General features: G+C 48.7%; 1 protein-coding gene across 1 annotated transcript; it reads left to right on the forward strand.

Moving 5' to 3' along the window:
- Nucleotides 1-14,812: 14,812 nt before the first annotated feature.
- Nucleotides 14,813-16,668, forward strand: S100A12 (S100 calcium binding protein A12). Its single transcript, XM_036272730.1, has 3 exons — nucleotides 14,813-14,938; nucleotides 15,840-15,997; nucleotides 16,444-16,668. The coding sequence occupies exons 2-3, from the start codon at nucleotides 15,860-15,862 to the stop codon at nucleotides 16,582-16,584; spliced, it is 279 nt and encodes a 92-aa protein (XP_036128623.1). The 5' UTR covers nucleotides 14,813-14,938; nucleotides 15,840-15,859; the 3' UTR covers nucleotides 16,585-16,668.
- The last annotated feature ends 287 nt before the right edge of the window (nucleotides 16,669-16,955 follow it).

The following is a 16,955-nucleotide window of genomic DNA, read 5'->3' on the forward strand; positions in this document are numbered from 1 at the left end:
GGGAGGGAGAGAGAGGAACAGAGAGAGAGAGAAACATCGATGTGAAAGGGACACATCGAGTGACTGCCACCCGCACAACCGACCAGGGCCGGGGACAAACTGCAACCGAGGTACGCGCCCTTAGCGGGAACCGAACCCGTGTCTCTCAGGACCGCAGGCCGACGCTCTAACCGCTGAGCCAAACCGGCCAGGGTTAAACCAGGGTTTTTAACTTGGTTGATTATGCACCTCTGAATGGAACTGAAGTGGACCTATCATTCTGAGTGTTTGCATAAGTACATTCCTCCGTGGCTTCCATCAGATTCTCGAGGGTCCAAAGACCCCTAAGAGGTTAAGAACACTTGTCCTGCTCCTGGACTCTAGTAATGAGAGGTGCAAAAATTTATTATTGTTTGTTGTTTTGTGGGTAGTTGGACTTTGCAGGGACATGTTGCTAAGGGCCCGTCAGTTTCTCTCCTGCTGCTCACACCCCACCCCCTTGCCCTGTGAAGCTGGGGGTGCACTGTGCTGGGCAGGGAAAGGATGGCTTGGGGTCCTTCTGTGTGCAGGAGGCTCTGAACCTCTGCATAAGCACCCTCAGGACCCTTCAGTCCCCTCTGGGATGGCGGGGTGCCTCTGACCCCGGGAGCCTGGGTTGAAGAGGAACCCACTCTGTGGGAAGTGGGGGGTGAGATGTGGGAGGGGGAGATTTACCATGATCAGTTCTGTTTGCCAATGAGTCTGCTGACTCTGAGCCCACTCCGAGGGACGATGGGAAGGTGACCCAGAGTGCCCTTTGGAGTGTCACTGTAAGTGATAAGCACTGGTTGTGAAGAATTGCATTGACCTTGAGCTATCAACACTTGATACCTGAGCTCATGGGTGGGTGGGGAGGTGACCCCACAGGCACTGGCTACCTGGAGACAGAGGTGGACGTGAGGGGGCATCACTGGAAGGTTCAGGGAGGAGGCAGGCTTGGAGACTGTGGTTTACAAACAGCACTGTGCTCATTACAGAAACCGCTGGGCAGAGTCAGACAGAGCAAGCTGATGTGGTTTCCCGTTTCCCCAGCTACAAAAGAAGAACAAGGTGGTGGGAAGTGAAGAAACAAGTTGTTTGGCAGGAAACCTCATGCAACATTTGGGCCATAGAGGAGACCTTGGCTAACCAATTGAGGCAGATCCGGCCGCTGAGATTTCCGGGACCTGTAAGGATGAGTTGTCTGAACTCCTGCTTCTTCACCTGGGTCTCCACCGCAGGCTCCTGACTTCACCCAGCTTCCTCAGGGCTGGAACAAAGATCCTAGCCCTGGCCAGTTTGGCTCAGCGGGTGAGCGTCGGCCTGTGGACCAGAGAGTCCCGGGTTTGGTTCCTGCTAGGGGCACGTACCACAAAAAACAAAACAAAACAAAGATCCTAAAGCCATGGAGAGCATCTGGAATTGGGCAATTGGTGTCCAGATGCTGAATGAATGAGCTTATTCCCTTGGAAAGGACTTGCCCATACATTCCTCCACCTGGGGCCAGAACCATGCTGTTGGGGTTCAGACACCAGCCTATCTGCTGGCCTCCTGACCTGGGGGATTCAGCCTAAATTCATATGGGCTGAAGAGGGGAGAGAAGGCTACCAGTACTTACTGGGCTCCTGCTGGGTGTCAGTGTGAAGGGAACGGACAATCTCAAACCTGGAAAAAGACACAATGGTGATCGCTTACATTTTTGACCTCATGCTACAGTCCGCCTGACTAGAAGCAAATCCCGCTACTTGTTAATCTTCCATCATTTGACACTTTGGGGAAATGTCAACAGTCGGCACAGTACATTTGACTAACGAGTCCCAATGAATAAAATCAGTTTATCTGCCTGGTGGAATACTATGATTATCAGTAGCCTGGTAGAGATGGTTAATCCCTGTTAGGTTTTTTTGTCACTCTGTTTAATGTTAAAAGACTCTTATATCTCACTTAAGAGTCTTGCTTAGACATTCCTTTCCTGGCTGTCTTTATGTATTCTCAAACAGTCTTCAAAACCAGCTTTAAACAACAACAACAAAAAGAAGTGTTTGCTGATTCTCTCATTGATGACTTAAAATAAGAATTTTGACGTGGGCCCACTCTATTTGTTGATAATTTTGCTTCTCAGCACTAGACTTTGTGACAGTTTATCTCATGTATTTTTGTAACAACCCTGAAAGAGATAATTACTGTTTCTGTTTTGTATATGAAGAGATTCAGAGATTAAGAACCTTGATACAATTTACTGATCTGGCAAGTGGCAGAGGGAGGGTCAGATCCCTGACTCTCCAGGTGGAACACCCCAGTTCAGACCAGACACACAAGCCCTCTCCTCTCGCTGGCTTCCATCCTGTGTGCGCGGAGGGCCTGCCCTTCCCCCCTGGCCTCTTGGTCCTTCACCCAAGGGTATAAAACAAAGCACAGCAGGTGCCACAATAAACTTTCCTTGGGCCTCTCTCTGTCCAGGCCTCACCAGGCACAGCTCAGGGCCTGAGCTACTGTGGGTTTTTTCTGGGTGTGAGCAATCCTCTAGACAATAGAACAAGAAGATTGGCATTTGGATTTCCCTAACCACTTAAGTGTTGTTCCAGTAATAATTTCCCCTCCCTTCTGGGCTGGGGATCCTTCCTGTCAGTCTTAGGAGCTGGAGAGGTTTCCATGTAAAGAATTGTCTGACTTGCAAAATTCTGGTTTGAACTGGCTGCTAAGGGCAGGATATAGACCTTTAGCAACTCTTTCAAACGACCAGACCCACTCCTCTTTCAGAGGAGCCTCCCCCTCTTCCTGTTGACTAGGCCTAACTAGCAGCAGAAAGCATGGAGCGACTACAGCCAAAGCCCATCCAGAAGCTCTGCATCAGCTCAGCCCAGCAAGGGCTCCATCCAGCTCAGCTTGTTCAGCATCTGCTTTAACTATAGCACATTTCCCTCCTGTACTTTCTAGAGCAAAATATTTAACCAAAATAGATGCTCTGCATTCCTTTCCTACTTTTGTCCTAGACCTTTCATAAGGTATATCTATGAAGACCTAACTGTAAATATCACACTTAATGAAGACATGATAGACATTTCTCTTTAATAACAGGAAGAAGACAAGGATGCTCCCCTTACCACTTCTATTTAATGTTTGTATTAGAGGCACTAGCTAGTGTAATATGACAAGAACAAATAAATAAGAAGTATTGGGAGCTCTGGAGGCTCTGGCCACATGAAGTAATTGAATACCCTGCAGGGCACTCCCATTTCTGCATGTTATTGCCTCCTTCATTTCTCCCTTGTAAATAACAGCTATTCTTACATATTTTTAAGAAATGTGCCCCAGCCAAATTGGACGTAATTCTTCCTATGAGGCTATTAATGTCATTACTAAAAAACACACTAGCTGGTATCTCTTATTTTCTCTGTGGGCTGCGAGACCTTTTGCATAACCTGCGTCTGGACACCTGGGCTGGCAGCAGGAAAGATGCTGTCATACGCTCAGACTTGGTTGGAGACATCAGCTACGCTGAGTCCCCTCCTCAAGGACAAGAGTCATAAATTTAGAAATTTACAGTCTGAGGTAGGGACCTCAAGAATCATTTCTCATGCACTTCTCTTTTCTGATATCCATTCTGGGTCTCACAGAGAGATAATGTTTCAACAAATTTAAAAATTATTTATTTGCCTTCTTTTTCCTCCAGAATATTCTGCCAGCTGCTCTGTGCTGTCCAAGGATTTGGGGGTATCCAGAAGGACTCCTTTAAGCCCAGTCCATCCCAGCACTGACATCTGATAGTCAACATCCATCTCCATAAGTCAAACTTTTTATTTTTTGGTTAATCCTCACCCGAGGACATTTTTCCATTGATTTTTAAATAGAATGGAAGGGAAGGAGGGAGAGAGAGAGAAACATCAATATGAGAGAGACACATCAATTGGTTGCCTCCTGTGCAACCCCAACCAGAGCTGGGGATCGAACCTTGCTCTTGACTGGGAATTGAACCCAGTACCCTTCAGTCCACGGGCTGACGCTGTAACCTCTGAGCCTAACTGGCCAGAGCTCTATAAGTCAATCTTTGACACAATCACAGCTACTGTCTTGAAGGCAGCTGGCCCCAGGTCAGGGGAATCAACAGATCTGTGGGACGGATGGGAGTCTTCCAAGGAACCCTCAAATGCAATAGGTGTGATTTGGCTAACCAGTTGCGGTCATATGTTTCTGATTTTCCTCACTAGTTGCTCATGCTCCTGCATCCCCTGTTAGGAGGAAGTCTTGTATCTCCTTCTTGAGCCACGGGTTCACTCAGGTCAGTGGGGTCTGGGTTTCAGTTCTGCTCTCCTGAACTGGGGGACAGACAACAGCAGCCTCTTTCGCAGTTGCTTCTATTCGCTCTAGGAGCTGATGGTGAGGCCAGTCTGCACAATTCCTCGGATAATCCTTCTCCATCAAGCTGCTGGGCCCTGCTATGAAGCCAGGCCATGCTCTCTGCGCTGGGAAACAAGTTCTGCTCTTCGAGTTCCTGTGCTGATTGACGATCAGGCATTGCTTCCCAAAGCACATGGGAAGGCTGGGTCTGGGGGTTTCTGCCAGCAGCTCTTATTGTACCTGTGGTTTTTTTGTCACCGGCATGTTCTCCCCTTTCCTCATGGTAATCGGACTTCAAGAAACATTTCCTGCCTACGGATATGGGTGGGACTAAAATGTCTCTCCTACTCATATCTCCAGGTGGTTTCTTTCCCCCAAGTTGGCCAACAACACTACTGACTAACCTGGTCCAGGGGTCGGGGGCAGGCATCTCAATGACAGTGCCCAACAGAGCAAAACAGACTGCTCCGCCACAGCTCTCTGCCTCGCTACTCTGAACCCTGGAGCAGTTTTCTCACCAAGAAAATCACTCTCAGCTGGTCAGTAGGGGGTCTCTGTTATAACCCTCCTTGCCCCAAAATGTCTATGCAGTCTTTTTTTTTTTTTTTAATCCTCACCCAAGGATATTTTTTCCATTGATTTTTAGAGAGAGTAGAAGGGAGGGAGGAAAAGGGGAGAGAGAGAGAAAGAAACATTGACATGAGAGAGACACATCAATTGGTTGCCTCCCACACATGCCCCGACCAGGGCTAGGGATTGACCCTGCAACCCAGGTACATGACCTTGAGTGGGAATTGAACCTACAACCCTCCGGTGCCTAGGCTGATGCTCCAGCCACTGAGCCACACTGGCTAAGGCTATTTAAACAAAACAAAAAACAGTTTTACTGAGATATATAGTTCACATACCACTGAATTCACTCATTTGAAATGTTATGCTTTTAAGAGGACAGTCAACTCTTTTCAAAGTTCACTCTGTGAGAGCAAGGAATGGTGTGCCTTACTGGAAAGTGGTTCGCCATGAGGGGGGATTCTCTCAGGGCACCCCAGAACCCCTGCCGGGGCACGTGAGTAGAGAGATCTCCTTCAAGGTGGTAATTGCTCACCTTAATAACACACAAAGCCCAACACGTTCCATCGCAGCTGGGGCACCTGCTCTGGCTGAGCCCCTACGCGCTCTGGTGGAGTCTCTGATGGGGTGGCCTCCCTGGCGGTAGACGGCTCCTGTTTTAGGCTTTAAGCCAGCAGTGTGGTAATTGAATCTGGACACAGTGTGGGCTGATCCACGGACCCAGTCTTCACCCACACCTTTCTCATTGGCAGGGTCATGGGCTTCCCCATTTCTGGGGCTCCTACAGGTTGGGAAGAGGCGGTCCCTGCTACTACTGAGGAAACCCTCTCTCTTCCTTCCTTGTCCTCCGCAGTGGGGTGCTGGCTGGGGGAGCAGAGACCTCCGCTGACTTCCCTTTGGGTGGCCATGGGGAGGTGTCTGGCCATCTCTTCTCCCACCATAGTTTTTATCACCTGCCCCTGGTGTGGGGGCAGGAGGAGGCCCTTATATTGACTAAGCTGATTCTTTGGGGGCTGGGGAGCTGCACACTCTCTCCTGTGCACGTTAGCCTTTGTCTGTGCAACCATACAGTCAGGGTCACAGGCGGGGCTCACGTCACCAGGAAAGGGCCATCTTCCCCACAGGCAACGTGAAAGGCTGGCCGTTTTAATTTTTTCCAGGTCCTTAGAGCTCGTCTTAGAGACAGCCCTTCCCAGACCTTCAGAGTTTTAGAAGTTCCTACCGGATTGACGTTCTGAAGAGACTCAGAGTCCCAGCTTGGTGCGTTGGCCTGTGCAGGGCCCTCAGCCATTTTCTCAAATGAGGTGTGCGTGTCTCTTTCTTTACCCTCGTGCTTTAGACCAGCGTCTTTCCCTCCCCTTCGGAAACTAGCCTCTGTGACTCAATGAAGCCTGAAGCCTGAAGCCTGAAGCCCTCAGCGCCGAGCCCCCCGAGAAGGGTGACCCTGCCATGACCGGGCCTGGTCAGGCCCCCCTTGCTCACCGCTGGTCTCTGGAGCACAGGATCTAGCAGCACTGATGGTCTTGCCAAGTTCCTGGGCTTCCCACGGCACCATAGAACTGCACAGCTCTGCACATCGGGGGGCCTCTGTTCTCTCCACGGCTGCCAAGGCTTTTCATACATGAAGCCCAGCAGGTCCTGTGGAGCATCTCATGGCCTCCCCACCCCACTTCCTCTGATGTCTGCCACTTGCAGTTTTCAGCCAAGTTCTGGTCCTCCCTGGAATGCCTGCCCCCTGAGGCTGTGACGCCAACTCCTGCCAGCTACGCTCTCTCCTGGCACCTTACTTGCCCCACCACCCGCCATAAAGATTGGCTCAGAGCCACAGGGTGACCTCATTCCCAGCACCCTCGGACCTAGGCACTGTGGGTCAGTGCCCCTTTCTCCAGGAAGATGCTCCGTGTGTTTAGAATTTCAGGGCACAAATGCTAAAAATCATTCCTGAAGCACGCCTGACTACTCAGCTAGCTTGTCTAGGAGCTCCCAGACAATTCAATTCTTCAGCCAACAAAAAATTCTTCATTTTCCTTCTCTTTAAAAAATTTTTTTTTTCCTTTATTGATTTTAGAGAGAAAGGAGGGGAGAGGGAGAGAGAGAGAGAAACACTGATGAGAGAGAACAACGATTGGCCGCCTCCTGCATGCCCCCACTGGGGACTGGGCCCACAACCTGGGCATGTGCCCTGCCTGGGAATCGAACCAGTAACCTCTTGGTGTATGGGTTGGTGCTCAACCACAGTCACACCGGCCGGGCTTTATTTTCTTTCTGTGCTCTCTGGAGTATTTTGTCAATCACCTGGTATCTGCCCAGGGACTAAACACATCCTGTACATTCACAGGTGTTTGTTGTTCTATTTCATCTCATAATGAACTATTTACCACATATAGTCTTGTATATGTCTCAGAAAGATCTGGAATGTAATAGAACAAGGAGGGAAAAACAGCAAACACAAGTAAGCATTCCACAGAAGTTCATCAAGTATCTCATTCCTTCTGACTGACTCCCCAGAGGCAGGGGACTATCATTGTTCAATGGGTGCAAAGTTCCAGTATACAAGAGGAAGACGTTCTGGAGGTCTGCCGGTCAGCAAGGTATAGTTCACAAAGGAGACTGTGTACTTACACCTGGGTTAAGAGGGTAGATGTCATGTTAAGTGTTCTTACCACAAAAACAAAAACAAAAGGACTCGAGGACTTTTGGACGCGATGGCTACGTTTACTTTGTGGTGATGAGATGATGGGTGCACACATCAAATATTTGACGCTTTTGTTTGTTCATTATACATGAATACAGCTGTAAGAAGGAGTTTTCTCCTGAGAGGAGTCTCTGCCACACCTGGCTTCCTAATCGGATTACAGCCGTGCCCAGTGTCAGTCAAGATTTGTTCAACGTTTGTTCCGAGCGAACAAAGTAGGCCATGATGAGCAGTGAGCTGGATGGGATTACAAGCGCTCATCGTGACAGGATCAACTCCCATTACATGGATCGTACTTTCCCTCTCCATTGCTCGTGCTCCTCTCTGTCCAGTTTCTCCTCTTGTGGCCTCCCTGTCGCTGAACTGTCCAAACCCCCCAGGGCTTTCCTACCGTGGTGCTGGGACCTGTTCCGCTTCCGCATGTCAGGGGCAGGGAGCAGGTCTCACTCGCCTGTCCCCTCCAGAGCAGGTGTGCTCGTGGCCGTACGGAGTCCCCTCCAGAGCAGGTGCCCTCGTGGCCGTACGGAGTCCCCTCCAGAGCAGGTGTGCTCATGGCCGTACGGTGTCCCCTCCAGAGCAGGTGTCCTCGTGGCCGTACGGTGTCCCCTCCAGAGCAGGTGCGCTCGTGGCCGTATGGTGTGGCCACTGAAGCCTGGAGGTGCAGTGTTAGGAACAAACCTGGCCCACTGCACGTGGGTCTGGGTCCACATCCAGGTCTCATTGGTGCCCTATGTGGGGCCCTGGGGCCCTGGGACTCTGCTTCTTCCGGTCCATGTTGCCATGGTAACTGTGTTAAGGAAGCATGCAGGGGAGTCTGTGGTATTGGATGCAGGTCCCAGGCTAGATGTCACAACATTTTATTTCAGAGGCCTTGATAACCTCTCCCTACCTTGGTGCCAGGTGGTGATTATCTTCGTCCAAGGTGCCAGCTCTTTCTCCTGCCAAGTTCAGGGACTAATGGGAGGGTGAGGGAAGGCACAGAGGGATTGGTGTCTCACTTCCTGAAACCCTGGGGTCCTTGAAAGTCTATCCAGTGACTGGCTTTGCATCCCAGAACAACACAGGGAGAGAACCCCTTCCCCTTCCCTCCCTCTGCCCAGACACACAAAAGCCCATTAAGATGGCGTTCCCAGCCTGCCAGAGCCGAGGGTGAAGCTGGCAATGTATTCTGTTCAAGTAAGAAGACACACCTCTGCTTCCCCGGCCCCCCACCCCTGCCCGCTTCCCCAGATGCCTGCTGGGACCCTGTCTCTTCCCCAGACTGTACGCTCAGGGCGGGCAGGAGAGGTTGTCCTGTTGATGGTGGCTTTGCCCGGTGGCTGGCTAGCCGGTGACTAGCAGATACGAAGGGCTGGAAAGTATGTGCCAGGCAAAGAGCCCACGCTCTCCCTCTCTCCTCACCGTTGCCCAGGGGCCAGAGCCAACCTGAGGCTCTCTCCGCATCTCCAGAGATGAAATCCCTTTAGATCCAGTCTCCCAACCTTGACAGCAAAGGCACCCTCTTTTTCTCTCTCCTTGCTTTCTTGAGAGTTCATTTCCCTCCTGGAGAGGGTAACTGTAGAGAAGGTGCCTCTGTGAGTGCAGTCTCTGGGTTAATTTGGGGGGTAAACCCACCTTGGTGGGCCGCCAGCCTGCCCCATCTGGTCACCCTGCCCCACCTTAAGCTAGGGCTGTGTCCCTCCCCACTATTTGGGTGTGACGAACAGAGTCACATGGCTGCAATGAGTGCTTTTTGGGGGGTAACTTTTAATTTTGATGTAATTTCAATTTGGTGTAATTTAGTTCGATAAAATTCCAAACTTACAGAAAAGTTGCAGGTATAGCACAAGAAACTCCCATATACCTCTGCTCAGACCTCCCAGCGTAATCCATTGTTTCTTTACATTATGAAAATTTGAAGAATATTTGCATAATCACATTTACTTCAATTCTCTTGCAGGGGAAGGTCTTAAGAATATGCATTTACTTCTCTTTGTGAAAGTGAATCTGTACTAATTTAGCTCGAATTTATTTGAAAAGTTTAATTCTTGTTGTGTAGTATGCTATTACTACTTGACTTGTATGTAGTGATTTTATATGCAGCAGTCATTTTTTTTTTCTTTTCCTTATTAATTTTTAGAGAAAGAGGAAGGGAGAGGGGGAGAGAGAGAGAAACATCGATGAGAGAGAACATCAAGTGGCCGCCTCCTGCATGCCCCCCACTGGGGATCTGGCCCACAACCTGGGCATGTGCCCTGACCGGGAATTGAACTGGCGACCTCTTGGTGCATGGGTAGATACTCAACCACTGAGCCATACTGACCGGGCTGCAGCAGTCATTTTTAATAAAATAATAGACTATTTTAGAGGAAGTTTTAGGTTCACAGAAAAATTCCATAGGCAGTGGTTCCCATGTTCTCTGGGGGCTTCCCTCACCAGTCCCGTCATTAACATCTTGCATTAGTGCAGTACATTTGTTACAATCAATGAACCAATATTAACACATTGTTATTAAGTAAAGTCCATAGTCCAACTATGACTCACTCTTTGCACTGTGCTTCTATGGGTTTTGACAAATGCGTAATGGCTTGTATTCACCCTTGTAGTATCATCTATATTCATTCAGCTGTCAACAGAGGAATTTCCCTTACTTTTCATCCTCCTTGGCTGCCCTGAGTGTTAGCCTTTCTGCACAGTCCCACCCTCGAGTGGTTTCTGTTGAGTGGGAGCGGCAGGGCCAGTCCAGGTGACAGCCACGAGACCACAGGTCTCAGAAATCCCCTTGGTTAGTAGCAGGACACTCATCTCAGAGCAGGAGGGAGCAGCACCAGGGCTTGACCTTTCCCCTTGGGGACAATCCTACCTTTTCCCTGGGGTCCAGGTGGGAGGAGGGAGGAAGGTAAGGCACGTGACCCGACTCTACAAGCCAAGAATTGTGCCAGGCCCCTGCTGCGTGTTCACTCTGTCACCCCCTGAGGCCTTGCTGAGTGGCACAGGTGCTGGGCTGGTGCTCGGGGGGGCGAGGGGAGCTTCCTTAGAGGGAAGACAGGAGTGTAGGCCCCTCTACCACATGACCACTGTCAGGTCACACAGGAGGAAGGTCTTTTGTAGGAGACTCGCAGTGGTCAGTGGCCAGGCCCCCGGAAGGCTGGCTGTGGGCTCACATACCTGCTAGCTGGTCTGAATGACCTACATCCACGCTGGGTGGGTAAGGGCAAAAGTCAAAGGTAAACATCTCACTTGATTGTTGTCAAGCATTTCTTCATGTGTTCTCCCAGATGGGCTTCCTCACAACTGGGGACGAAATGAGGCCAGTGAGATGACCACGCAAATGAGGAAGCAGGTCCTCAGAGCTGCCCCTGCCCCCACTGTGGCCTGCAAAGCAGCCTTGGTGAGACCCCAGCCCGGGGGGGAGCTGGGTTGCTAGTCTTGGCCTGACTCCCACTCAGTACTGCCCACCTGGGTCCTGTGAGCTGAATTCTCTGTGTTATGATTTAGGAAGGTGTCTGAACCACCTGATACCAAATCCCAAGAAGTCAGCCACTGAATTTGTGCTACTCAGACCCCAAGCCTAGCACAGGACTTTCCACTTGGGGGAGGGGGCATCAACAAAAGAATTTTTTAAAGGCTAATCAAGAATTGACTGCATTAGGGAAAAACTGGAAGGAAAAAATCAGAATCTGATAAGAGTGTCTGTATCTACCAAACAATATGGTTTTTTTCAAAAATTATGAGCATGCATTATTATTTTTTTATATAACAAAAGAACTATTCTATTTTAGGAAAAAATGACAACAATGGAAAAAGTTTTGAAAAGCAGATAAATTAGAGTTTGGCACTTTAAAAAGTTACTTAACCTCTCAAAACTCATCTCTTCATCTGCAGAATGGGCATACTATGGGCACTCCCCTCACCAACTCTGGAGAATTAAGTGAAGCTTGTATAAAGCAGTGTTTACCTGTCGTAGGTGCTCAATACACGCTCACTTTCAAGAACACGTCTACTTTATTTTTGAGCAGCATTTTAGATTTAGGCAAAAATTGAGGAGAGGGGACTTCTGGTCAGAAGGCGGTGTAGATAAACGCATTATCGCCTCCTCCAACAACCACATCAAAATTACAACAAAACTACAGAACAACCAGCATTCAGAACCACTGAAATTGAGCTGAATGGAAGTCCTACAACTACAGGATTTAAAAAGAAGCCACATTGAGACTGTGGGACAGGCTGGTCCCACACCCACATGTGGCGGATAAAATCAGGAGGGCTACCTCCGCTGTGAATGTCCTCCCTGAGGAGTGAGGGGTCCCTGTTCCATATCAGGCCCCCAGCTCGGGGTTCTAGTGCCAGGAAAAGAAGTCCCCATAACTTCTGATTGTAAAAACCAGCGGGGATTGAGGCTGAGGTCAAGTTGAGGCTGGAGCCCCAGGCAGCTCTTCTTAAAGGGCCTATGCATGGACTTACTTGGACCCTCCAGGCTCCAGCGTGGGGAGGCACCTTGAAAGGCACCAGAGACATGGGGGAAAACCTGCATTGCTTGGCATCAGGGTGAGAGCTGGAGGGGCAGCTTTCTTCTGGACAGACGTGCTGGTGGAGGCTGTTGTTCCTTTGGTGAGCCCTTCTCCCACAAGGCAGGCCAACGGGCACCATATCTGGGACTCCAGAACCTGGCTTACACTGGTTGCCCCACCCTGGTGATTTCCTGAGGCCCCGCCCCACCCAACTTTCAGGCCCACCCAAGCTGTTTCCAGTGGCTTTACCATAGGAATTGCCTGTCTTGGCTCATTATCGAGATTTTCTTAAAATCTCTCAAACAAGCAGCATCTGGCTTCAGTGAGCCCCATACCTCTTGCTAATTGGACCAGGCCTGGCACTAGCAGAATCTGGTCTTGGTTCACAGCTGGTCCTCACCTGGACACCTCCAAGTCCAGCACAAGCAGCAGCCATCTACAGGTTACTTTATAGCTTATGCCTGGTGCCCCAGGTAGAACACAGGCAGTGACTGACCTTGGCCTGTGCCTCTTGGGAGGCCCCAGAGTCAGCACAACCACTGGACAGCTTCAGACCATGTTGAAGGACCACAATCCAACCACCTCTACAAGCAACACACTCACAGGGTGAACTCAGTGAGTATCAGAGCCCTGCTGATCAAAGTCTTGCTCTGTGTGAAGGGCTCCTGCACAGCTGATCCTCTAAGGTATTCAGAGGTCAGTGGTCAGTGGGCACAGCCAGTCCTTGTAGCTGATCAGCCTGAGTAGATCCCTCCCATTAATGTGCCAACAGAAATCAAGACTCAGTTACAACAGAAGGGTAGACAGTCCACATGAAGGGTGCACCTCGAGAGCCTAGCTGGGATGACCTGGGAGGCTGTGCCACTGGACCGACCCTACAGGATGCCTATAACAATAGACCACCCTATAAAGTCTAGGAGACATAGCAACTCTACCTAATGCATAGAAACTAACACATGGAGGCAGCCAAAATGAGGAGATAAAGAAACATGTCCCAAATAAAAGAATAGAACAAAACTCTAGGAAAAGACTAAACACAATGGAGATAAGCAATCTAACAGATGTAGAGTTCAAAACACTGGTTATAAGGATTCTCAAAGAACTTAGTGAGGACCTTAAGAGCATAATAAAGAACCTATCAGAAATGAAGGATGCACTAACTGAAATAAAGAATAATTTACAGGGTATCAAATATAGAGTAGGTGAAGCTGAGAATCAAATCATCGATTTGGAATATAAGGAAGCAAAAAACACCCAATCAGAACAGCAAAAAGAAAAAAAAATCCATCCAAAAAATGAAGATAATGTAAGGAGCTGCTGGAGCGACTTTAAGTGTACCGACATTTGCATCATGGGGGTGCCAGAAGGAGAAGAGCGAGAGCAAGAAATTAAAAACCTATTTGAAAAAAGAATGACAGAAACTTCCCTAACTTGGTGAAGGAAATAGACATACACATCCAGGAAGCACAGAGAGTCCCAAACAAGATTAACTCCAAGAGGCCAACACCAAGACACATCATCATCAAAATGCAAAAGTTTCAAGACAAAGAGAGAATCTGAAAAGCAGTTAGTTACCTACAAGGGAGCTCCCATAAGACTGTCAGCCAATTTCTCAAAAGAAACTTTGCAGGCCAGAAGGGAGTGGCAAGAAATATTCAAAGTGATGAAAAGCAAGGACCTACAACCAAGATTACTTTGTCCTGCAAAGCTATCATTTAGAATCAATGGACATATAAAAAGCTTCCCAGACAAGAAAAAGCCAAAGGAGTTCATCATCACCAAACCAGCATTATATGAAATGCTGAAGGATCTTCTTGAAGAACAACAAAAATCTGAACAAAAAAATGGCAATAAATACATATCTATCAACAATTGAATCTACAAACCAAATGTAGTTTTGGAATATAAGACACAGAGAATTTTTTGATGGTTGCCAGATGGGAGGGGGTTTGTGGGGACAGACAAAAAAGGTGAAGAAATTAAGAAGTACAGATTGCTTGTTAGACTGATGAACCACAGAGCGAAGGGGGTTTGCAGGAAGAGATAAGCCACAGAACTTATATGTATATATGCATAACCAATGGACACAGACAATAGCGTGTAGAAGGCAGGAGCAGGGTAGGAGTGGGGAGGGGGGTGGTCAGTGGGGAAAAATAGGGGGACATCTGTAATACTTTCAACAATAAAAATAAATTTAAAAGGAATTGAGAAGATAATATAGGCAGTTCCCATACACCTGAACAGTTTCACCTCTTAGGTACATTTCATATTTGTCTGGTATTTGTTACATTTAATGAACCATTCTTGATACATTATTATTAACTAAATTCCATACTTTATTCAGATTTCCTTAGTTTTAAGCCAACATCCTGTCCCTTTTCTGTTTCAGGATTACATGTTCACTTTGTTTTTGTCACCATTATTATTTTGGGGGTAATAGACACTCAGCAAACACTTCTCTCAATCCTTCCTTTTCTGGTAAGAGCCATCTAGGCGATGAAACGTCTCTCCTAGCCTCTTATTAGGAAGCAGGGGACTGAGCTGGAGCTGAGAAATGTGTGGGGCTCCTGCATGTGGGCGGGGTGGGGTTGGGGGTTGTGTTTCAGGCTGAGAAGGGGATGCAGTGAGTACAACCAATGCTTCTTTTGTTGCAGTCAAAGCCACAGGTTTGAAGCTTCTATTGAGCAACAGAATGTGTACCAGCAATTGCCTCAAGATAGATGAATCAGAGAAGTTGCCTCACTAGAGGTCAAAGGTGAAACCCGAATGCCTTATAAAACCTTCCGGGCTCAGGGCTCCTCACCAGAACAGGCTTCTTGCTAGAGCTCCACACTCCTGTACATTGAGGGTAAGTGTGCTTTTCTTGGCTGGGCCCTCTGGGGTTCTCACAGGGGTGATTGTGTGTGGTCATGTTGCAGGCTGTTGGAAGCCACAACCCTCTGCTTGCCAGAACTTCTCTGGGATGACAGCATTAAAAATATATTTAAAAAATTTTAATTTAGCCCTGGCCGGTTTGGCTCAGCCATTGGAGCATCGGCCCGCGGACCAGAGAGTCCCGGGTTCGGTTCCCGCTAGTGGCATGTGCCTCAGTTGCAGTTTACCCCTGGCCCCAGTTGGGGTCGTGTGGGTGGCAGCCAGTCGATGTGTCTCTCTCACGTCGATGTTCTCTTTCTCTCTTCCCCCCTCTCTCCCTCCTGCTTTATCTTAAGATTAAATATATATATATATTTAATTTTTCTATTACAGTTGACATACAATATTATATTAGCTTCAGGCATACAACATACCTTATGAAGTGATGGGCTGACTAAATTTTGGACCCAAAAAGAACAGCTCTTGCTTGCTAGGTAGACCTAGTCTCAGGACTCAGGGATGGCAAAAGCCGGGGGCTAGTGGCTGTCTCTAAGGGACCGTGGCCAAAGTACCACCACTTGGGGAGAGGAAATAGTCTGGAGAACCACAGAACCCTTTCCAGCTAGACTTCAGTGGACAACAGGTACCCTCTGATAATACTACCCAGGAGATATGGGGACATGGGACGCTGTGGCAACTGAGGTTGATTCTTTTAAACATCAGATGGTACTATAGGCCCTTCTCCCCCCATCCAATCCACAAATGAAGAGCAGAGAGGACACAAAGCAGATGCAAGGGGAAGCCATCCATTGTTTAAACTTTCGATGCAGAAAGAGAGGAGAGAGAGGGTATGGGGCTGGGAAGGAACTGTCCGAGACCTGCCTTGTCTTCTGAAGGTTAACGTGAGGTTGGGAAGATGACGAAGCTGGAAGACCACCTGGAGGGAATCATCAACATTTTCCACCAGTACTCCGCTCGGGTGGGGGATTTTGACACTCTCACCAAGAGTGAGCTGAAGCGGCTGATCACAAAGGAACTTAGCAACACCATCAAGGTAGGTGATCCCCTATCCCGGTGAACTTGCTCACCCCCTGAATTGAGGGTAGTGCCAAGGACTGAAGGATTACGGAGGAACAAGGACTTGGGTGGGTTCAGCTCCAATTTCAGCACCCAAGGAAGTTCTCCCTCAGCTGTGGAAAAGGGCCCCATCTCCCTCTCTGTTAACTCACCCTGTCACCTCGGCTGTACTCTCTCCTCTCTCCGCAATTGCTCCCACTCAGGTGAAGTGGAGAAGGCGGGGCGGGGAAAGGGGGTGGATGAGTGAACTCTGGAGAACCTTCCAGGTCAGGACTTCTCTCCGTCTTGTTTTTTCATTGGATCCTCCAACACAGTTTTAGCCAATGAACGAACGTTCCTGGGCCTCCCTTAGCTGAGCTCTGAGGGGGGAGAAAGGGGTAGGGAGAGTCTGAGCTCACTGTGTCTGCTGTCCCCTTCTCCTAGAACACCAAGGATCAAGCCACCATTGACAAAATATTCCAAGAGCTGGATGTTAATGGAGATGGACAGGTCACGTTTAAGGAATTCATAATCCTGGTGGCCAGGGTGCTGGCGACTGCCCATGATAATATCCACACTGAGTAGGGAGCTCCGAGTGCCTTTCTGCCAACAATGTCCGCAAGAAGAACCTAGGGAAGTGAGAGTTAATAAATGTATTCTTGAAAAGTTCTTAACAGTGTCTGTGCACTTCTTTCTTTCCATGCCCATGGTTTCCAAACTTAATCACAGCTCAGCCTTGCTGTTCTGACAGGCCTCACTGAGACCCCTGAGACCCCCTTCTCTGTTCGTTTGTTCACCACCTATTTATTAAATGTGTACTACTTATGCATTCATTCATTCATTCCACAAATACTCACCGAGCATCTGTGATAGCCGGAGACCAAAGACACACGTTTCCGTCCTACTGGGGCTTGCATTCGACTGGGGAGGGGATTGAAAATAAAGAGACAAACAAA

Source organism: Molossus molossus, unplaced genomic scaffold (genome assembly GCF_014108415.1).
Source record: "Molossus molossus isolate mMolMol1 unplaced genomic scaffold, mMolMol1.p scaffold_m16_p_20, whole genome shotgun sequence".
In the NCBI taxonomy this organism is placed as follows: domain Eukaryota; kingdom Metazoa; phylum Chordata; class Mammalia; order Chiroptera; family Molossidae; genus Molossus; species Molossus molossus.

Coding starts and splice junctions, on each gene's coding strand:
- S100A12 (XM_036272730.1), top strand. CDS start 15,860: ATGACGAAGCTGGAAGACCACCTGGAGGGAATCATCAACATTTTCCAC. Junction 15,998..16,443: donor AACTTAGCAACACCATCAAG/GTAGGTGATCCC, acceptor CCCTTCTCCTAG/AACACCAAGGATCAAGCCAC.